We start from the raw sequence: 17,940 nt of genomic DNA on the forward strand, positions 1-17,940 counted from the left end.
GTTGACTTCCCTAGGAATAAATGTCATCGTGCCGGGCATACGATATGCGTATGCGAAAATGGCAAATTTGGCAAAGAAAACGCTCAATTTAAAAATAGGGATGTACTCTTAAAAAACACCAAGCTGATGAGCAGGTTCTATGCCATTGAGAAGTATCAATGAGAAGATAGAGGAACCGCACCGTCGTCGGGTTGATAATGGTTTAAAAACGTATATGTTCAAGTTGATTTTTTTTCCAGTATGGGATTATTCATAATTGATTAATTTATAATGAATTTTCCAAAAATATGAGATAATTTCCACGTTAGTTGTTAATAAATTTGCGATACACCTGAAGTCCACAGCGCACAGTTTAGGAATTACTGAACTACTTTGCACGGTGGGGACGATTCTACACCGGCAACGACCTGCCAACGTTGTCGTCGTCGGTATGATGGCGTGTGTGCGGGACAGCGAGTCATAAATTTTGAAATGTTCTCAGGATGCAGACTGCTTTTAGTTTATGTTGAAAGGGACGGCTGATGCAAAGGGGAACCTTGTCCTTCCGAGTGGGGTTCCACGGTGTGGTCCTTTTAGATCTTTGCAATTGCAATGTATTTTGCAAATTTGAAGAAATCTTCTATATCGTAGAAGTAGTTTTTTTAGTCAATTTCAGAGGTTCCCAAAGCGTTTACAGAAGTTCCTAGGGATTCCCAAGTAATCCTTAGTAATTGACAAGCTGCTCACTACGTCATTTCTACGGTGTCTCTGCGACTACTCGGTTTGCCGAATTGACTGTTGAAAATCTCGCCGGGGCTTTGCACAGCTTTCTGTGCGACGACGCATACTTCTTTTGGGCTGGCCTCGCGTCAGAGCCATGTTGAACTTCTACTGGACGCTTATGTGCATTTCGTTGTTCTACGACGACTCGTTCTCCAAGCTGCTTTTCGAGCTCTCCTGGCTGACCAGGTTTAGCCTGTCGTCGACCATTACTCCAGGGTGCTTCAGAGAGCGCTTTGATGAGATTGCGTGTCCTTCGACATTGATCTCCTGAACTGTCTTGCAGCTGCTGCCCTGTACCACCTCCGTTTTGTGATGAGCCTATTGCAGCTTGAGTCCAGTCATCCACCACTCAATGATGTCTAGCGATTCCACCGTCAGCATCTCCACATCATCCACAGTCTCGCCAGATATCGCAAGAACGACATCATCCGCGAACCCGACGATTTCGACTCCATTCGGCAGTATCAATGTTGGCACCCCTTCGTGTTGGACCAAGTATGGATCCCTGTAACAGCTACACACAAAGATTACGTTAATTTTGACGATCACGAAACCCTCATATGAGCGTTCGACAACTTCTTCGATGGGGAATCAGTCCATTACTTGGATCGCCGTCGTCTCTGCTCTGTCTGTTACCCAATTGCCATTATCGTGAGGAACCCGATACGGTTCTGTAATGATTGCACCGTCGGGCTTTGTTTTAGTTTGTCGACTGCCACAAAAGTTGTTGTGTATTTGGGGCATTTGAAGCCACCCGGGCGTTACCATCTTCCGCTTTACACAGCATGCATCTGGGTGTCTTCAGACAGTCCCTGCCAGCGTAACCTTTTTCACCACATTTACTGCAGTGTTCGGACCTGCACATACCTTTGCAGTTTATTGCCCGGTTGCCGGAATACATGCATCTGAAGCATCTCTCCACAGAATTTGTTTCCCAAGGGATCAGCATCAACGAGCAGATCGACCATCCCACCTTGACACATCGACCGTACCAGCCTCGAATCATCGCTATTTGCATACTCCGTACGTTTTCCTCAGCAGGATGAACTGCGGTGTCTATTCCAGGTTGCATTGCCACAACAGTGCACAACTCACGTCGTCTTCTGTTGTGATCTCTTCCAGTTCTCTACATTCGATCACTGCCTCACCTTTACCTCGTTGCCCAGCTACTTCGCCACGAGCTGCCGGCATACCGAACTTTTGATAGACGGATCTTTTCTGAGTTCAAAGAGCATTTCTCCTTTTTAGGAACGCTTGGTTCTCACCACGTTTTCACCCAGCTTTTTCAGCTCTGGAGCCCTGAGAATCGCCGCGTAGGCTGTCTTGTCACTTGCCTCAATGACAAGAGCATCGCCCTTGAACCTCTCACGAGATGACCATCGCTTTTCTTTCTTCGTCGTTTCCTTTCTTTTGCTCTTTCCCTTTTTAGGCCAGAAGGAGACGAATGAAGCACATCTCCTTCTAGCTTTTCACGGTGCGCCATTCACTGCCGTTATTCTGCTCGCTGACGCCCTCATTGTCGCTTATCTGCTTTTTGGGATCTTCCTGTTCTCCTGGTATATACCTCATTTTTTCTCCGAGAAGGTGGTCGGATTGCTTTTAGGTATCTTCTGTGAAACGGATGTTGTATTCACCGGAATCAATGCCTTTTCAGCCTTTTCCGCTCTAATCCGCAATTCCTTCTGTCCGCGTTCTGCGGCTGTAACGGCGGTCTTGATGCTCCTGAGCAGCTGCTTGATTCTGAGGTTTTTGGTATTGACGAACTCATAGAGTTCTTTACTTCCGACAACCTACCTCTACTACTTCATCTTTACTACCTCTTTACTTCCGACAACTCCGACTTCTCATGTTACCGGTTGTCTTGAACAGTGCGAGTCCCCGATTTTGGTGTGAACACTTGTCTCAGAAAGCTTGCATCCTGCTAGTTTTCCGGTGGCTCACTCGGTGTGCTGCATCTGCTAGTGCTGGCAGCTACCGTCTGTGGTATCACTAGTGATGTCTGCATCTTTCCGGTTCTAGCGAATATGATTGCGTCTTCTTTTCCTCCACTAGATTTTCCATCCAAATCGATTATTTGCTTCCCCTTCGGGCCGCTACTCGTTGTATGTAATCTAGGGTTGACACATTCCTTCATGGGAGTTGTGTTCAAAGCCGAATTGGCGTTAGGTATATCTGAGCCTACTACTCAGCGAGGTTGGTGACGAGTTTCGAACGTACATGAAGGCCTGCCAAGGTTTTATCAGGACGGAGACAGTCTCCTCATAGTCTTATTCGCCGTTTCAAGTTGGTGTCATTACCCCCGCCACATCCTAGGTAGACTATGCTTGAGCTTCTAGTCAGATGGACCAGAAGCTCGGCCACCTCCAGGAAGAATTTCCAAAGATGGTATTCTATAAGGTTGTATAGATCCAAACTCCCACCTAGCACCCCCTCACTTTAGCTGATGTTAGAAGGAAAATAGCGCCCAGGTTGCACTACCAGCTAAGTACGCAACCCTTAGCTGGTGACCTTTGTTATCGTTTGACCCGTGGAAGCGTCAGGTAGGGGCTTGTGAGGACCAGAGCGATGTTGGACGCTCTTTCCTGGCTATCGACCTACCATTTTGAAACCCCATAGAATAGATGTTCCAATAGTGGAGGTACTATGCGCAACCGAACTTCATTTAATCGCTCAAAATTCAAAAACTGTAATATAGGTATTGTTTTTGTAACGTAAGTAACGACAAATCACTAAATGAGAAAACTGATTTCATCGCAGTAACCATAATACATATTGGACCGATGCACGAGTTTACCAATTTGACATTTGAGCGGTGCCGCATTCACTGGTTTCCATAGTCACATAAATAACACGGCACCGCTGAATCATCAAATGGACCGATGCACGAGTTCACTAATTTGACGTTTGAGCGGTGCCGAATTCACTCGTTGCCATGGTCACATATATAACACGGCACCGCTAAAACGTCAAATAGTGAGCCCGTGCATAGGTATCAGTGAAAAATACTACCTTCACTATCCAGCTTTTTACGCTAGCTATAAAACTTCTTCTTCTTCTTCTTCTTCTTGGCATTAACGTCCTCACTGGGACAGAGCCTGCTTCTCAGCTTCCACAGTTATTAACTGAGAGCTTCCTATGCCAATGTTGCCATTTTTGCATTCGTATATCGTGTGGCAGGAACGATTATACTCTATGCCCAGGGAAATCAAGGACATTTCCATTACGAAAAGATCCTGGACCGATTGGGAATTGAACCCAGACACCTTCAGCATTGCTTTGCTTTGTAGCCGCGGACTCTAACCACTCGGCTAAGGAAGGCCCCATAGCTATAAAACTGCAGGGGGTGATTCGATTTTGACATACCTAGCCTACAGATTTTATGGCTTGGTCGTAGTAAGCAGTAATTTCAGATTGTTTATTGAACAGTCAAAAATTTTCACTATGTTCTTTGTTGTCTACCATTTCTACCAGCTATCAGCTCATCCTGCTCTTTACGCTAGCCATAAAACTAAGAGGGGTGATTCGTTTTTTACGTTTCTTGCCTACAGATTTAATGGTTTGGTCTGTTTGGCTTTGGCTGTTATTTACGATTGTTGATTTGGCTGTCAACAATTTCGTCACTTTATTTGTTTTCGAAAGACCATTTCTGTGTATTCGAATTATTGTTGTACAGTTAACTCTCCCTTACTCGATATTCCGTATCTCGATATCGAGTTAGAGAACCATAGTAAAAGTTAGTTTTCATGGCTAACTCGATGGTCCCTTGGAACGCAGTTGAATTGCTTTTGTGTTCTGTAACTCGATACCTCCCTAACTCGATGGTCCCTTCAATATCGAGTAAGGGAGAGATGACTGTATATTTATCTCATTTTGCTACTAAATCATTTAATTTGCTTTACACTGTTTTAGAAACTCAAGTCCCACGGAACTTTCGAGTGCTTGTAGATAGAAAGATTCAAATCGTCGAATTAATTAAGACGACAACAAGCTCCAATAATTATAATACTTGCAAGTTGTATGGAGGCCATAAAAATCGACTTCAAGAAAATAAAAAGATGCAAAATATTTATTTCGTATTTTACACATACTGACAAGATATTTGCGGTTTCGATTATTTCTATGAAAAACTTTTACCTTTTTTATGTTTGAACCAAGGGGGTGGTCACTATTCACACTGTGCCCCCTTGGTTTGTACAAATCATTCGTCTAATCTGATGGGGACTTATTTCGACTTTTCTGACGTAAATATTTGCAATTCGGAAATCTACGATAAGTTGGATGTTTTATTGCATACATTGTTTCACACCCCAATTGCAGAAGTAAGAAGGACATACATTCCTCATACAAGAAAAGAATATCAAACCAAAAGCAAAGAAAAACAGCTCTTAAGTGGTTGCATCGCCTAGATAGCCGTAGCGGTAAACGCGCAGCTATTCAGCAAGACCAAGCTGAGGGTCGTGGGTTCGAGTCCCACCGGTCGAGGATCTTTTCGGGTTGGAAATTTTCTCGACTTCCCAGGGCATCAAGTATCTTCGTACCTGCCACACGATATACGCATGCAAAAATGGTCATTGGCATAGTAAGCTCTCAGTTAATAACTGTGGAAGTGCTCATTAGAACACTAAGCTGAGAAGCAGGCTCTGTCCCAGTGGGGACGTAACGCCAGAAAGAAGAAGAAGAAGAAGAAGTGGTTGCATCGAGGTCATACTTCGAATTTTCAAGAGGACAAATAAAAAAACCAGACAACTATTGAAGCTGAAAACTTGATCGATTAATGGTTCTCTAGATTTGTGCTCTGGAAAGTATGACGTCTGGCTTCGATTCATCTTCACCTTAAGCGGTTTAGCAGCGCCGATCAATTGTACTCCATGATCTATCTTCTAAAGAAATGTTACTTTTTTTTCTGCTTGATTCAAGAACAATCCAATCCGTTATATCCATTATCTAGGTTTTGCTGAACCTCGTACATTACATGCGAGCATATTCCTTCGAACTAGTCTACTCCAACGCACTAAACTACTGATGTTGTCCATTTTTATTGGCTCTAAATATGAAAAAAACAGATGCGAAAACAGAAAATAAACAACGAAAACTTTTGACTTTCCATGCCAACATATTTGTTTCTTTATTACAATGCTTGCTCGGATCCAACCATAAAAAATATGGTGTAGGCAAGAAATGTCAGAAAGGGGTGATTCAAAATTTATGGCATGCTAGCGTAAAAAGCTGGTAGCTCGGCTATTACACAGCCAATTCAGATTACCGACCCCAGTAAAATTTTACTGGGTTTTGGATCTACGGTTTTATCGGTATTTTTTACGAAAACCGAAAAAAACCAGTAAACCAAAATATGTTTTGATTGATGAAAATTACTGACTTAGTCAGTAAAATTGTAGAGCGTTTTTACTGGCTTTCCAGTTTCCCATGCTTAATGATTTACCTCTCCGGATACTGTTTTTTCATAAATCAATACAAATTAAAACCCAATCGATATGGACAAGGACATCGACATGCATTTTTCGTGAAAATAAACATCTACGGTATGCTCAAATCTCAGTGAAAGTAATCGAAAAATGTATGACAAAATCATTATTTGGTTGTTTTACATACAAGAGGCAAACTCAATGATGCAGATGAATTTACCTCTAGTGTGGAAACCAACCGAATTTACCAACGTAAGCAGTTGAATCGGGTTGAGCCTTTTCGGTTGCTTAAAATGGTTGAGTTGCTCACTAAATTTCGACTACTTACCACGAGAAAGCGCAAAATAGATGCAGGAAAATTTTGGTTGCCAAAGCCGTTTCTCCCGGTGCCGGACGATTTTACAGCAGGAGATTCTCATTTGACACTTTCCCGCATGCGCATCAGTTTGTTTTGATTTGATTTTGACGACAAGTCAGTAGAAAACGGCAGACAATTAATCGTCCCATAAAAAAATATAAAATTTCCATAAAAAATGCAAAATTTGCCAGTAAAGAAACAAGGGTAAAATCAACAGAAAAGTTAAAAATTTCCATAAAAAAAATAAAGAAGTGCATAGAAAAAAACAAAATTTTCCATAAATAAAAAAAATTGAGCAATAAATAGATTCAAAAGTGCAGAATTTTACATTTAAAAACCTCAAAATGTCCCTATTTTCTTCACAAAAAGCAAGAAATAATTATAAATTTTCCACAAAAAAAGCCAAAATTTGCAATAAATAAATAATAATTCGCCCACAATAAATCTAAAATTTCCATTCAAAAAATCAAAAAGAGCAATAGCCGTAAATGCAAAGTTGCAATAAACAAACCCAACTGAGCAATTCAAAATGACAATCAATACATGAAAATGTTGTAGAAAATTCCAATATTTAAGTAAAACTTTACATAAAAATAACGTAATTTTCCAATAATGTGAATAATGTGTGTAATGGATTTCATAAATTTTCAGTCAAACTGAAGCATTGTTTTCACAATTGGAGCTAATTAGCCGTCGTTAGATGCGTTGATTAACGATTCCCGATTCAGTAACCAGAGTTGGCGAAGGTACGTTAGACGAGTTTAGCACAACAAGGTAAGTCTCTGTTCTTCGATTATTATTCTGTTCGACATTATTGGAAAATTACGTTATTTTTATGGAAAGTTTTACTTAAATATTGTAATTTTCTACAACATTTTCATGTATTGATTGTCATTTTGAATTGCTCAGTTGGGTTTGTTTATTGTAACTTTGCATTTACTGCTATTGCTCTTTTTGATTTTTTGAATGGAAATTTTAGATTTATTGTGGGTGAATTATTATTTATTTATTGCAAATTTTGGCTTTCTTGTGGAAAATTTATAATTATTTCTTGCTTTTTGTGAAGAAAATAGGTACATTTTGAGGTTTTTAAATGTAAAATTCGATATTTTTTAGTGAGATTATTGTCGATTCTACTGCACTTTTGAATCTATTTATTGCTCAAAATTTTTTTATTTATGGAAAATTTTGTTTTTTCAATGCACTTCTTTATTTTTTTTATGGAAATTTTTAACTTTTCTGTTGATTTTACCCTTGTTTCTTTACTGGCAAATTTTGCATTTTTTATGGAAATTTTATATTTTTTTATGTGACGTTAATATTTTAGCCGTAAAAAACAACTACTGAATAGTCTGTAATTGTTTTTACTGACTTTTCGGCCTGTTCGGTAATGTTGCAAAATTGGGTCTGACAGCTACCGTAGTTCAGTAAAAAGTAAAAATTATTACTGAACGTCAGAAGTTTTCAATCAAAAAGCTGGAAGTTCGGTATTTTTTATGATTTACAATTCGTACCCAGTATTAAAAATTACCGAACAAGCAAATCGTGATTGAGTGTGTATGCATTTTCAATTACAACCTGAAAAGACGGGCCGCTAAAATTCTTATAATCCATGCAAATTGTCTATAACTAGAGGTATGGTACTAGACGATCATTGATTTTTCTCCGTCAAGGGCTACGCAGGGTCATCAATACATCACGCATTATGTTTGAACATACTCATAAGTTGCTTTGTCCAATATTTGTGTGGCGAGAATTCATATTTTGCGGGTATGGTATACATAATTTTTACGTTTGTTCCACTATTTAATGAGAGTACCATAATAACAAAGAAATTATTCAAAAAACTAACATGATCAGGAACCGTCATGACCGTTCTTCAGGCTATTTTCAAAAGGTCCACCAAATTTTAATTTAATTGCTGGTTTAATTTTTTTGTTTTTAAATTATCTATAATATAAAATCATATGAATTTCATTCTGATACTATCCATTTTGGTATACTAATACATGCTAATAACTTTTATTGCGAAAATTTGTTAAGATTTTTCAAAATAATTCAACGAGCGGTTAATGGCGTCCTTCCGGTAGAAGCATAAACGAAAAAAATGGCACAAATAAGACACCTTTGGAAAAATCATTTCCTAATGAATTTTAACTGACTGCCATTTTTTCTCTCCAGCAGCGCTAATAATTATTGATTCTGCTACCTATGATTTTCAACCTAAAATAAGTAAAGCATTATTAAATTTGAAACAGGAAACAAAATGCAACAAGTTGCTAAATGATGATGTTTTCAGCATGAGCCGTACATTTATCCAACGAGGCTTGTCGTGTTGGATAAATACGACGAGTGCTGAAAAAATCGAGTTTTGCAACGAGTACAGCATTTTTTTGCAATTACGAAAATGCCGTTACAGTTGGATTATTTTTGGAGAATAAACATATTTCAAAAAAATCGACATGGGCATTCATGCGTTGCAAAATGCGTAATGTCTCAATCAGGTAGGCTGTGGAATGACTGCTACAAATTTTCACACTTCCATTGCTTATTCAATTTTCAAAGAAATATCAGTTAAGACGCCGTATACAGTTTTCAGCCATATTATTAGTCATTCGTGTGCATTCGAATTGTCTGTAAATCCGAATACACGAATCGCTCCTGATTCTACATACAAATCTACGATTCGCATCCAACTCAATTCGGTTCGTCAAACGGATGTAAAGTCAGAATCTAGTTGACTTAGTCATTAAAAAAATCAGAACAATTGAATAAATGACGTATAAATGCAACCCGACGTCATTTTGATAACTCTCAAAATAGTACTGAAAAGTGCCAATTTTTGGATACTTATAGTGCTAAAAAGTACTGCTTCTTTCGTTAGGGAAAGTAAGCCGTTGTGTTCTCCATTCTTTTGATAAAAAGTAGGCTGATTTGCAACGAAATTGCGAAAATAGTTTATCGATATCCTTTTCTGGAAACCAGAACTGCAAATTTTAGACATTGTGTCAACAAGAAAAAATCAATTTAAAAAAGCTCACTTAGATCCCACCATAAAAATTATAGTGTAGGCAAGAAATGTCAGAAAGGGGTGATTCGAAGTTTATAGCAAGCCAGCGTAAAAACCTGGATTGGTATACTGTTCGTATAGTTGCGGTATCCGTTGTTTTGCTAAGGGATCATCTATTATAGCAACACTTTACCGCAACTATTGGTATAAGTGAGAAAAGTTTAAGCAATTGTGGTGATATTTCATCAATTTTGTAGGAATTGCAATGATGTTTCTTACTATTTCGAGTATTAACAAGCCAATTGAAAAGAAATCAGTATAAATGGCAATACCGCAACTATAGGACAGTATAATGGCATTACCGCAACAGTTGATCAACAACTAATGGATCACTAACCCTGGTTGCTCTTCTGTGATTGACCAGAACAATCGAAGTTGCACAGAGATCCAATGAATTGGGCTTAGGATTGGCTAACCGTTCATAATATGCCCAAATCGAGAGCTAAAAACTTAAGGGTCAATACCGGCACCAGCAACGTCCTAACGGTCATCGAAGAAAGGAAGAAATGTTACTTCGATAACCATTGTTACTAGAAACCGATTATACTACTGCATCTTTACAGTTGTCGTTTGAAAGATATTGGGTTATTGGGATAAGGTAAGGTATTCTGAATCGGATTCGCGACGCGATCAAAGGACCAAACACTACTCTATCGTTCAAAATGAGAAATTGCATTGAAGTCGTTCAGCATAAAAATTTTTGTTATGTTAAGTTGGGACGACTCGACCTGAACTGAACAACCAATTACATTGAATTTTACGCTTTATCCTTAACCTAAGTATTAACGCACCATCCTATTTCTCTCTCTCCCCGCACAGGTCATAACAAGAAAGGCTTCCCCACCAACCCCATGGGGGACATCCCGTCCTACTCGCCGCCATCGCGAACCTTCTTCACGCCACCACTGCCTCGCAACTACACTAACCCATTCGCCGACAAACCCACCCTGCGGGGAACGAACAGCGACAGCACCATCATCAGCACCGGCAGCTACGTCAACCGGCGACCGCTGCCTCCGCCCAGTCTGATGCCCGGTCACGAACGGATCCCCATTCGGCCGGATCTGAATGGTTCGGTGAATCCGCAGAAACCGGCCTTACCGCAGGATCCCATGGTCGGGTTGAACGTCGGTGGTGGGCCTCCGTCCAGCTCGTCGCAATCGATCGACGCCCAGCGGAAGAAGGCCCTCAACACACCGTCGGAGAAGAGCAACAAGCTGGACTCGGCCAAAGGCTACGGAGTGGACAGTAAGTTTATGCTCGACGGGAACGCCAACTCCAGTGCGATCCTACCCAATGGGATGCACTTTCCGTCGATCTCGAGGATACTGAGCGGTTCCAACGGAAGGACGCAGACCATTCCGGATGTGCTGCTGCGATCGGTAACGTCGGCCCCAAGGCCGAATCAGCCGACCTTCGATCTGAATCCACCGGTAACGTCGCTTAGCAATTCGAAAAGTTTGAACAAGGGAAACGATAGGAACGATGGGGTCGATGACGAGGGGGATTTTGATGGAGGGGGCGATAGCGCTAGGGATCAGGACGATGAGGATGACGAGGAAGATGAGGACGATGTCGTGGCGGAGAAGGAGGGGAGCGCGTATTCGACGCAAGCGCAGAGCGTCCAAACCAGTACGGTGAGTTCGTTGGTCCATTTGTCGTCCTCGTCGTCCCCGATCACGCAGAAGATGCCGAATCTGAATCTGAAATCGGTGATGATCAAAGCCAATACAAGCGGTGAGGAAGGTCAATTAGGGAACGGGTACGGGAACGATAGGAACTTTGCTAGCGATATAGAGGATTACAGCACGTGGACGATCGCGTGGAACATTCACGTGTACTTATCGGCAATTCTGTTCACGATACTGGCCGTGTATTCGATATTTAAGATTATATTCTACGATAAGCTGACGCACCTCTTCTCGCAGTCCTACTTTATCAGTATTCATTTGATCTTGATCATAATCTGCCTGCTGCGCATATTTTACCTATGCTATGACGCTTACAACCTACACTTAAGTTTTAATCTGTTCACTTCGGAGCTGTTGCTGAACTTGCCGCTGACGTTCCTGACGACGACGTTTGCGATCTTGATCCTCTTTCTGCTGCTGCGATCGATAAACCACAAAACGAACAGGTACAGCTCAATTCTGCGACCGCTGACGATCATGATCGGTTCGGGGGTACACGTGGGACTGTGCATAACGCTACATTTGGTGGAGTCGTATGAAACGCAGCAGTTTTATCACAAGCAAGCCCAGCTATTGGCCACTGCCCGCGGAGGAAAGATCGGTCATGGTCCCGGTCCTACCAATATCCAGATCCCACCGAGAGTGCTGTCGCTGATCTGTCAGATCATCTACATATTTATCTGTTTGTCGTTGGGCATTCTTTATCTGTACATGTATCGGTTGTTGAAGCGGATATTGCACAAGAGCCAGAACTACATCCATGGGTATAACAATTTGTCGTATGCCATTCATATTACGATAGCGACGGCGCTGCTGTTCATTTTGCTGGCGGCGTTGCAGATCTACGGTGCCATTAGTATTAGCTCGCAGACCAAGGTGAAGCTTTCGCCAAATAACAAACTGAACGACAATTCGGCCAAGAAGACTTTCTGGGCTTCGCACATGGATATCGACTGGTTCCAGTGGGGCTACCAGTTTAGTTTGAGGTTCATTGAGATCGTGATCATTGCGCTGCTCTCGTGGGTGACGGGGCTCAAGACGGGAACTTCGAAGGTTATCCAGAGGGAGAAGGACATGGAGCAACCGAATGCCAGCGGGTTTGCCCTATTTCCGTGTACGTCATCGTCCAGCCAGGAGAACTTTGAGACTGACTATCCGGCGGTTTGTAACGCTAATACGAACCTACATACGTATACGTTGCGAACTGGAAAGCCGATTTACGACGATAACTTTGCGTTGAATTCGTTGAATCTGGAGCAGAATAGCAACCAGGATCTTCAGTTGGGACCGGGTGGTGGCGACTTCCAACGATCGATCGAGACGAATAGCATGCGATCGAGTTCCCACAACTACAGTAACAATTACAACGGAAGTCAGCAAGCCGAGCAGCATGATGACTTCATGAACGATTCCGAACAGATGCCAGATCACTACGAGAATCCGAACTTTGAGCTGAAGCATCATCATCGGGGGGAACCTCGGGATGGGCCGCAGTATCATGACATCATGGATAATTGCTACTCGGAACCGATCAACGCTCCGCCATACGATACGAAGAGCTTGAGAGGCGCTGCGGGTGGACCTCCGGTTCACATTCAGCAGGGACCACGAAATTACGACTTTCAGAACTTTGAACGACCGTCGTTCGATCAAGCGGCGTCCTCTCAGTCGATTTCTCGTGGAGAGTTCAGGGCCTCGAAGAATCTAAAAACGCTGAAGAGCGGTCAAGCTAACTACGATGCGAACACGGTAGGTCACCACCATTACAACCACTTCAACAACTACAACGATTCGTTCGAGAGGAGGATCGGTGTGCGGAAGAGCGGAACGCTGAACAACATCGGCGGAATGCACTTCAATCAGCATGTCGGTGGAAGTGGGCGGAATAATAACAACTCGACCTCGTCGGCATCGTCTTCGGCTTCGTCCAACAATCGTGGTGCAATACAACAGCAACAGCAGGTGCAAGGTCGACCTCCCCGGGGGATTGGCCCAGAACGACATCTCAACGGTGCTCAAACGTTAAGTTCTGCTGGACGAGGCGTTCCGGATCATCACCATCACCATCATCATCACCCGCAGGCAGCTCCGAGGAATCTCCCTGGAGGAGAACTCGTCCATCCGGGTAGCTTCAACGATCGGCTGGTGAACGGTGGCGGCTTTGTTACGGGCGCAGAACTCTCGTCCCAGGATAACATTAACAATTTCGATGATAACAGCAGTTCGGCCAGCTACTACCATAGTAAGAAACGTTCACGGGAATCGTCCAGCTCGAGCTATACGGGCTTCAACAACAATGGCAGTGATCATGGTCCACCGAATCAGGACCCGGGCAGTTCGTCACCGACGGTGTCCGGATCGAATGTCCCGATCAACGGATTGGGTGGAAGTAGCTCGGGTGGTTCCTCGAGTGGAGTTTTGCCTGGTAAGATGGGACCTGCAGCGGTTGCGGCGGCAACGTCGTCTTCCGGAGCAGGTGGCGAAGGCGGTGATAGCTCGACGATGCTCGTCGCCGAGCAAGGTTTCGTGCGGTTCCGGGCGCTGGAAGACCCCACGCTCGGCTCGCGAACCAACATTAGGGATAAGAACAAGCTATTTATGAATTCTTAGAGTTTAACCAGTCGGCAGCAGCAGCAGTGGCAGCAACAAGTGTAATAAAGTGGCAGCGATTTTTGCATTTTCACCCATAGGTTCTTTTTTCGACTTATAGAAATCTAGGATTTACAAAGGCGCAGAAGAGGTGTGATCGCATGAAATACCCATTTGCCGGTTCACGGCTTCTCCCCTCGCCCCATCCATTAGCGAACCGAATGAAAATGAAGAACAAAAATGTTGTGTCTCGTTGTAAATAGTTAGCGCGAAAATGAAATGGAAACAATTCAAGTCAAGTGATCGATTTATTACACACTAAAGTAAATTAAAACTGAGAGAAAGCTACGATTCTTTAGTCACGTAAGGACCTCCCCCGGGAGGAAGTTGTGTATAAAGTTAGGAGCAGCAAAATTTAAGCATATTCTTTCGATCGAATAAAGAGAAAATCGTCGTCGGCCTACCCTTCGTTGTAAATTATCGTTCTTTTCCCAAGTCTCTTTCCTCCTTCATTGCTTAAGATGCGAAGCATGAAAAAAAAAACATTCGCTCTAATGTATATTAAACACAATTTCTCACACCTTCTCGTTCAGAAGAAATAAATTTCCTATCGATTAATCGCCAACGGAAACGATAAGAAAAAAAAACGCATTCCTTTCTCCCCAGTTCCCACATTTTCCCCCTTACGATTGGCGCTGAAAAAAAAGTGTGAAACAAATTGCAACATTGAAGCGCATCCAAGATGCGACAAACCAAACCTCCCCCCTTCGCGTCCCATTTCCTTAAGATGAGTGCAATTAATTAGTGAGAGAAATGTTGCAATTTGCCCCGACTGTAACACAAACCCCTTAAAAACTTAAGAAAGCATAAAAATGAAACAAGCAACCAATTGTGATGATTTAATCCGTCGTTTAACTTTGAAACTGACACAAACCACGCGCGAACACAACCAACCACAGACACACACACCTACAAACACAAACACATAGGAAAATCCCAATAGAAACAGGAAAAGAGTAGATGAACACTGAGATGGAAGAAGATACTCTAGAGAAAGAAGAAGAACTTATAGCTGATCGTCATATCGTCATCAGCATCAAACGCGGAACGAAAAGCGCGAGCATTTCATGTCGATATAAGTAGATATGAACTTCTGTGTTCTCGGGCTCTGAGAGTGAAATGTATGTTTTAAATGGGAATATTTTAAATAGTTGTATATTTACAAAACGCGGTCCCCACAGCAGTTGGTTAGCAGATAAAGCGAGCAGTACACAACAGAACACACTCGTTTGCCCTCGAGATTGAGACTCGGTCGGTGATATGTTCCAAATAGGTCTGAATAGGTTGCGTTAAGTTTTGAAATCTAGTGCTGCTATACGTATATGCCGAGTTAATTTGGTTTTAATTGGTTTTTATTCATTCGGTTGTTTTAGGAATATTTGTTTTATGATCACGTTTTATAATAAACTACATTTTACAACATTAATTAAAGAATCCATAAGCACATGATGAGTTGAAAGTCTGGTTTGTTCTATCCAAATGTTGGATTCAGGAGAATGGGTTGGGAGTACGACATTGTTCAAGAATGGTTTTATCCACTGGTGTACTAAACTAACTCGGTCGAAGAATTTTGACAATAGAGCGAGTCCAGATCACGTGGGGATCTTACGGGAGCGTACCCCGCTCAAGTGTCACAATTCTCAGACCGAGTGAATCTGTTTTACAACTTAAGAAAGTGTACAGTTATGGCTATAGTTGTTCCCTATTTAGAAATATGTGAATTATTAAAAACTTCAATATTTTGAACAATATCCATTTTTTTTATCGCAATATCATTCTTCTTTATCTAAAAATTGATCTAATCACGTTTTGGGAAATGATTTATTTTTATTTGCAAATTTATGGATTTTGGTTTTTATTTCGCTAATTTTTATTTTTGAACGTCCTAATTCTTTTGCATTTTTTAAAGCCTTCCCTAGTTACCGTTCTTGGTCATATTTTATTTTCCGTGCATTCAACTGAAAAAACAGATTTCAAATCATGTTAATGCTACAATGCTCTTCTTCTGTGACAGGATGATTGTAGATAAATATAAAATTACAAACTTTTTATTACACATTAGAAGAGACCCAGTCATTTGTCATAAAATAATGTAAATTTTGGAACAATTTTCAAAAATACAAAAAAGTTTCAAAAGTCCTATGCAAAAATACACAAAATTCAAAAGTTGCCCCGTCTAAAGGCGAGGTTGAGTAGGGTTAACATCATATCGATATCAAACAACTCCAAATCACAAAATGATTAAATTTGAAAACAATTAAATTATCACGTATGGCGAAATAGGGAACCATCATGTCCATTACTGGTACACTTACTTTGTCTAGATTTTGCTCTATTAATGTAATAATTTTATTTCTTTAGACAAGTACACGGATCTTGATTCTACGCATAATTGTCCCATGGTATGTATGGTATGGAACCAGCCGATTATAAAAATCGAATGCTTATCGGATTTTTTCTCACAAAAGATCTGCATTTGGGCTTTCAAGCTCAACAAACATCCCGCAGCCCCATTCAAAAAAAGTTCTTGCAAATTTGAAAGAATTTGTCTCTTCAAAATAAGAATCAAACTGCACTTATTATATTACTGTTAAGACACCTCTTCCAAAGTTCTCCCCAGTATTGAAAAAATATTTTAATCAATTTTCTCTTCAGGCATGAAAAACCAATCCATAAAGGAACAACCTATTCAAACGCTTAGGAAAAATCTTCCAAAGATTGCGGAATAAATTAACAGATATCCTTGACAGACATACTCAAAGATGTAGTCAGGGATCAATGTATGAAATCTGATCCTTTTAAAAATTCGCAGAGAATCTAGTCTATCAAGTAATTCTCTAAGTGTTCGTTTAGGAACACCCAGAAAGTTCTACAAAAGTCTTGCAGGTGAGGTTTTTGGAAAGATTTCAATAGAAAATCACACTTGCTATTCGTTAAAGTATTTCCCAGAAACTCATTAGGGTTGCCTCATCGTATCAAAATATTTTCCAACATTTGAAAGTTTTGCCATAAATCTGCATGGGTTTCAAAGGCAAAATCCGAAATTTTGTAAGAAATCCAACAGATACATATAACCTTCCTGTTTGAATCATAAGTGACTCGATGACAGCTTAGGTTTAAACCCAAATTTGAGTGTTTTCGGTTTATCGTGTACCGTTTGTTTACTTATCACACGGTAGATCATGATGCGAAGAACAATACCGTGATTTCGGGTGAAATTGATCATTTTTCATGGTTGTTGTGGTTTCATTAGCACTTGTACCAGAATTTTTGAATAAACGTGATTTTAGTGCTAACACGCATATCTAAATTACTAAATCTAAAGGAGTGATTTTGATCACTTGGCAATGCGATTATTGTTCATTTTTTAAACAACTCTACATACTGAATCTTGGCTCCCTGAATTCGAATATGCTTGCTAAACTGTCATCACAACAATATTTATGGAAATATTGAATCATAAAATTTCAAGGTCACCGCGGCAAACGCCTAAGTGAAGGCAACTTCCAAAGGAAAGGGTCTAACAGAGATCCAATTCTTCCAACTTTTGGCACCGGTTGTAGTTTACATTACTATTTCTACATAAGTGACTCAATGACAGTTCATGTTGAAACCAAAATTTGAGTATTTTCGGTTTAATATGCACAGTTTGCTGACATATCACAAGGTGGGAAGAAGAATACTAAGTTGTTTGGCGAACCTGATTCCTTTCAATTTGTTGTTCAAAAAAAGGAACCATTTCATCTCAAATCCAAAAATTGATTAATATTTTTTTTAATGATGGGAGCTCGGAAATGATTGTCAAAGTTATTCATTTGACACTTGATTGTAGTGAATAATAATCGATGAACTGTCAAATGATCGATCATGGCCATGACACACGTAAAATGTTAAATGACAAATGCTCCAGCTTTTAGGCGAAAATTTCAAGGTTTTAGATGAGAGTAAAATACATTCATTGGTATGTACTTTGAAGGTTCTTATGGT

General features: G+C 40.9%; 1 protein-coding gene across 4 annotated transcripts in view; it reads left to right on the forward strand.

The window, feature by feature from the left end:
• Positions 1-16,192, forward strand: part of LOC5571211 — a 579,023-nt gene extending 562,831 nt beyond the window's left edge. For all 4 annotated transcript variants that reach the window (XM_021853041.1, XM_021853040.1, XM_021853042.1 and 1 more), the window contains one exon: positions 10,433-16,192. In XM_021853041.1, the coding sequence (XP_021708733.1) occupies positions 10,433-13,914 (3,482 nt within the window). In that variant the 3' untranslated portion in view covers positions 13,915-16,192. The remainder of the gene's footprint in view (positions 1-10,432) is intronic.
• Positions 16,193-17,940: the final 1,748 nt, after the last annotated feature.

The sequence above is a fragment of the Aedes aegypti genome, chromosome 3 (assembly GCF_002204515.2).
Source record: "Aedes aegypti strain LVP_AGWG chromosome 3, AaegL5.0 Primary Assembly, whole genome shotgun sequence".
In the NCBI taxonomy this organism is placed as follows: domain Eukaryota; kingdom Metazoa; phylum Arthropoda; class Insecta; order Diptera; family Culicidae; genus Aedes; species Aedes aegypti.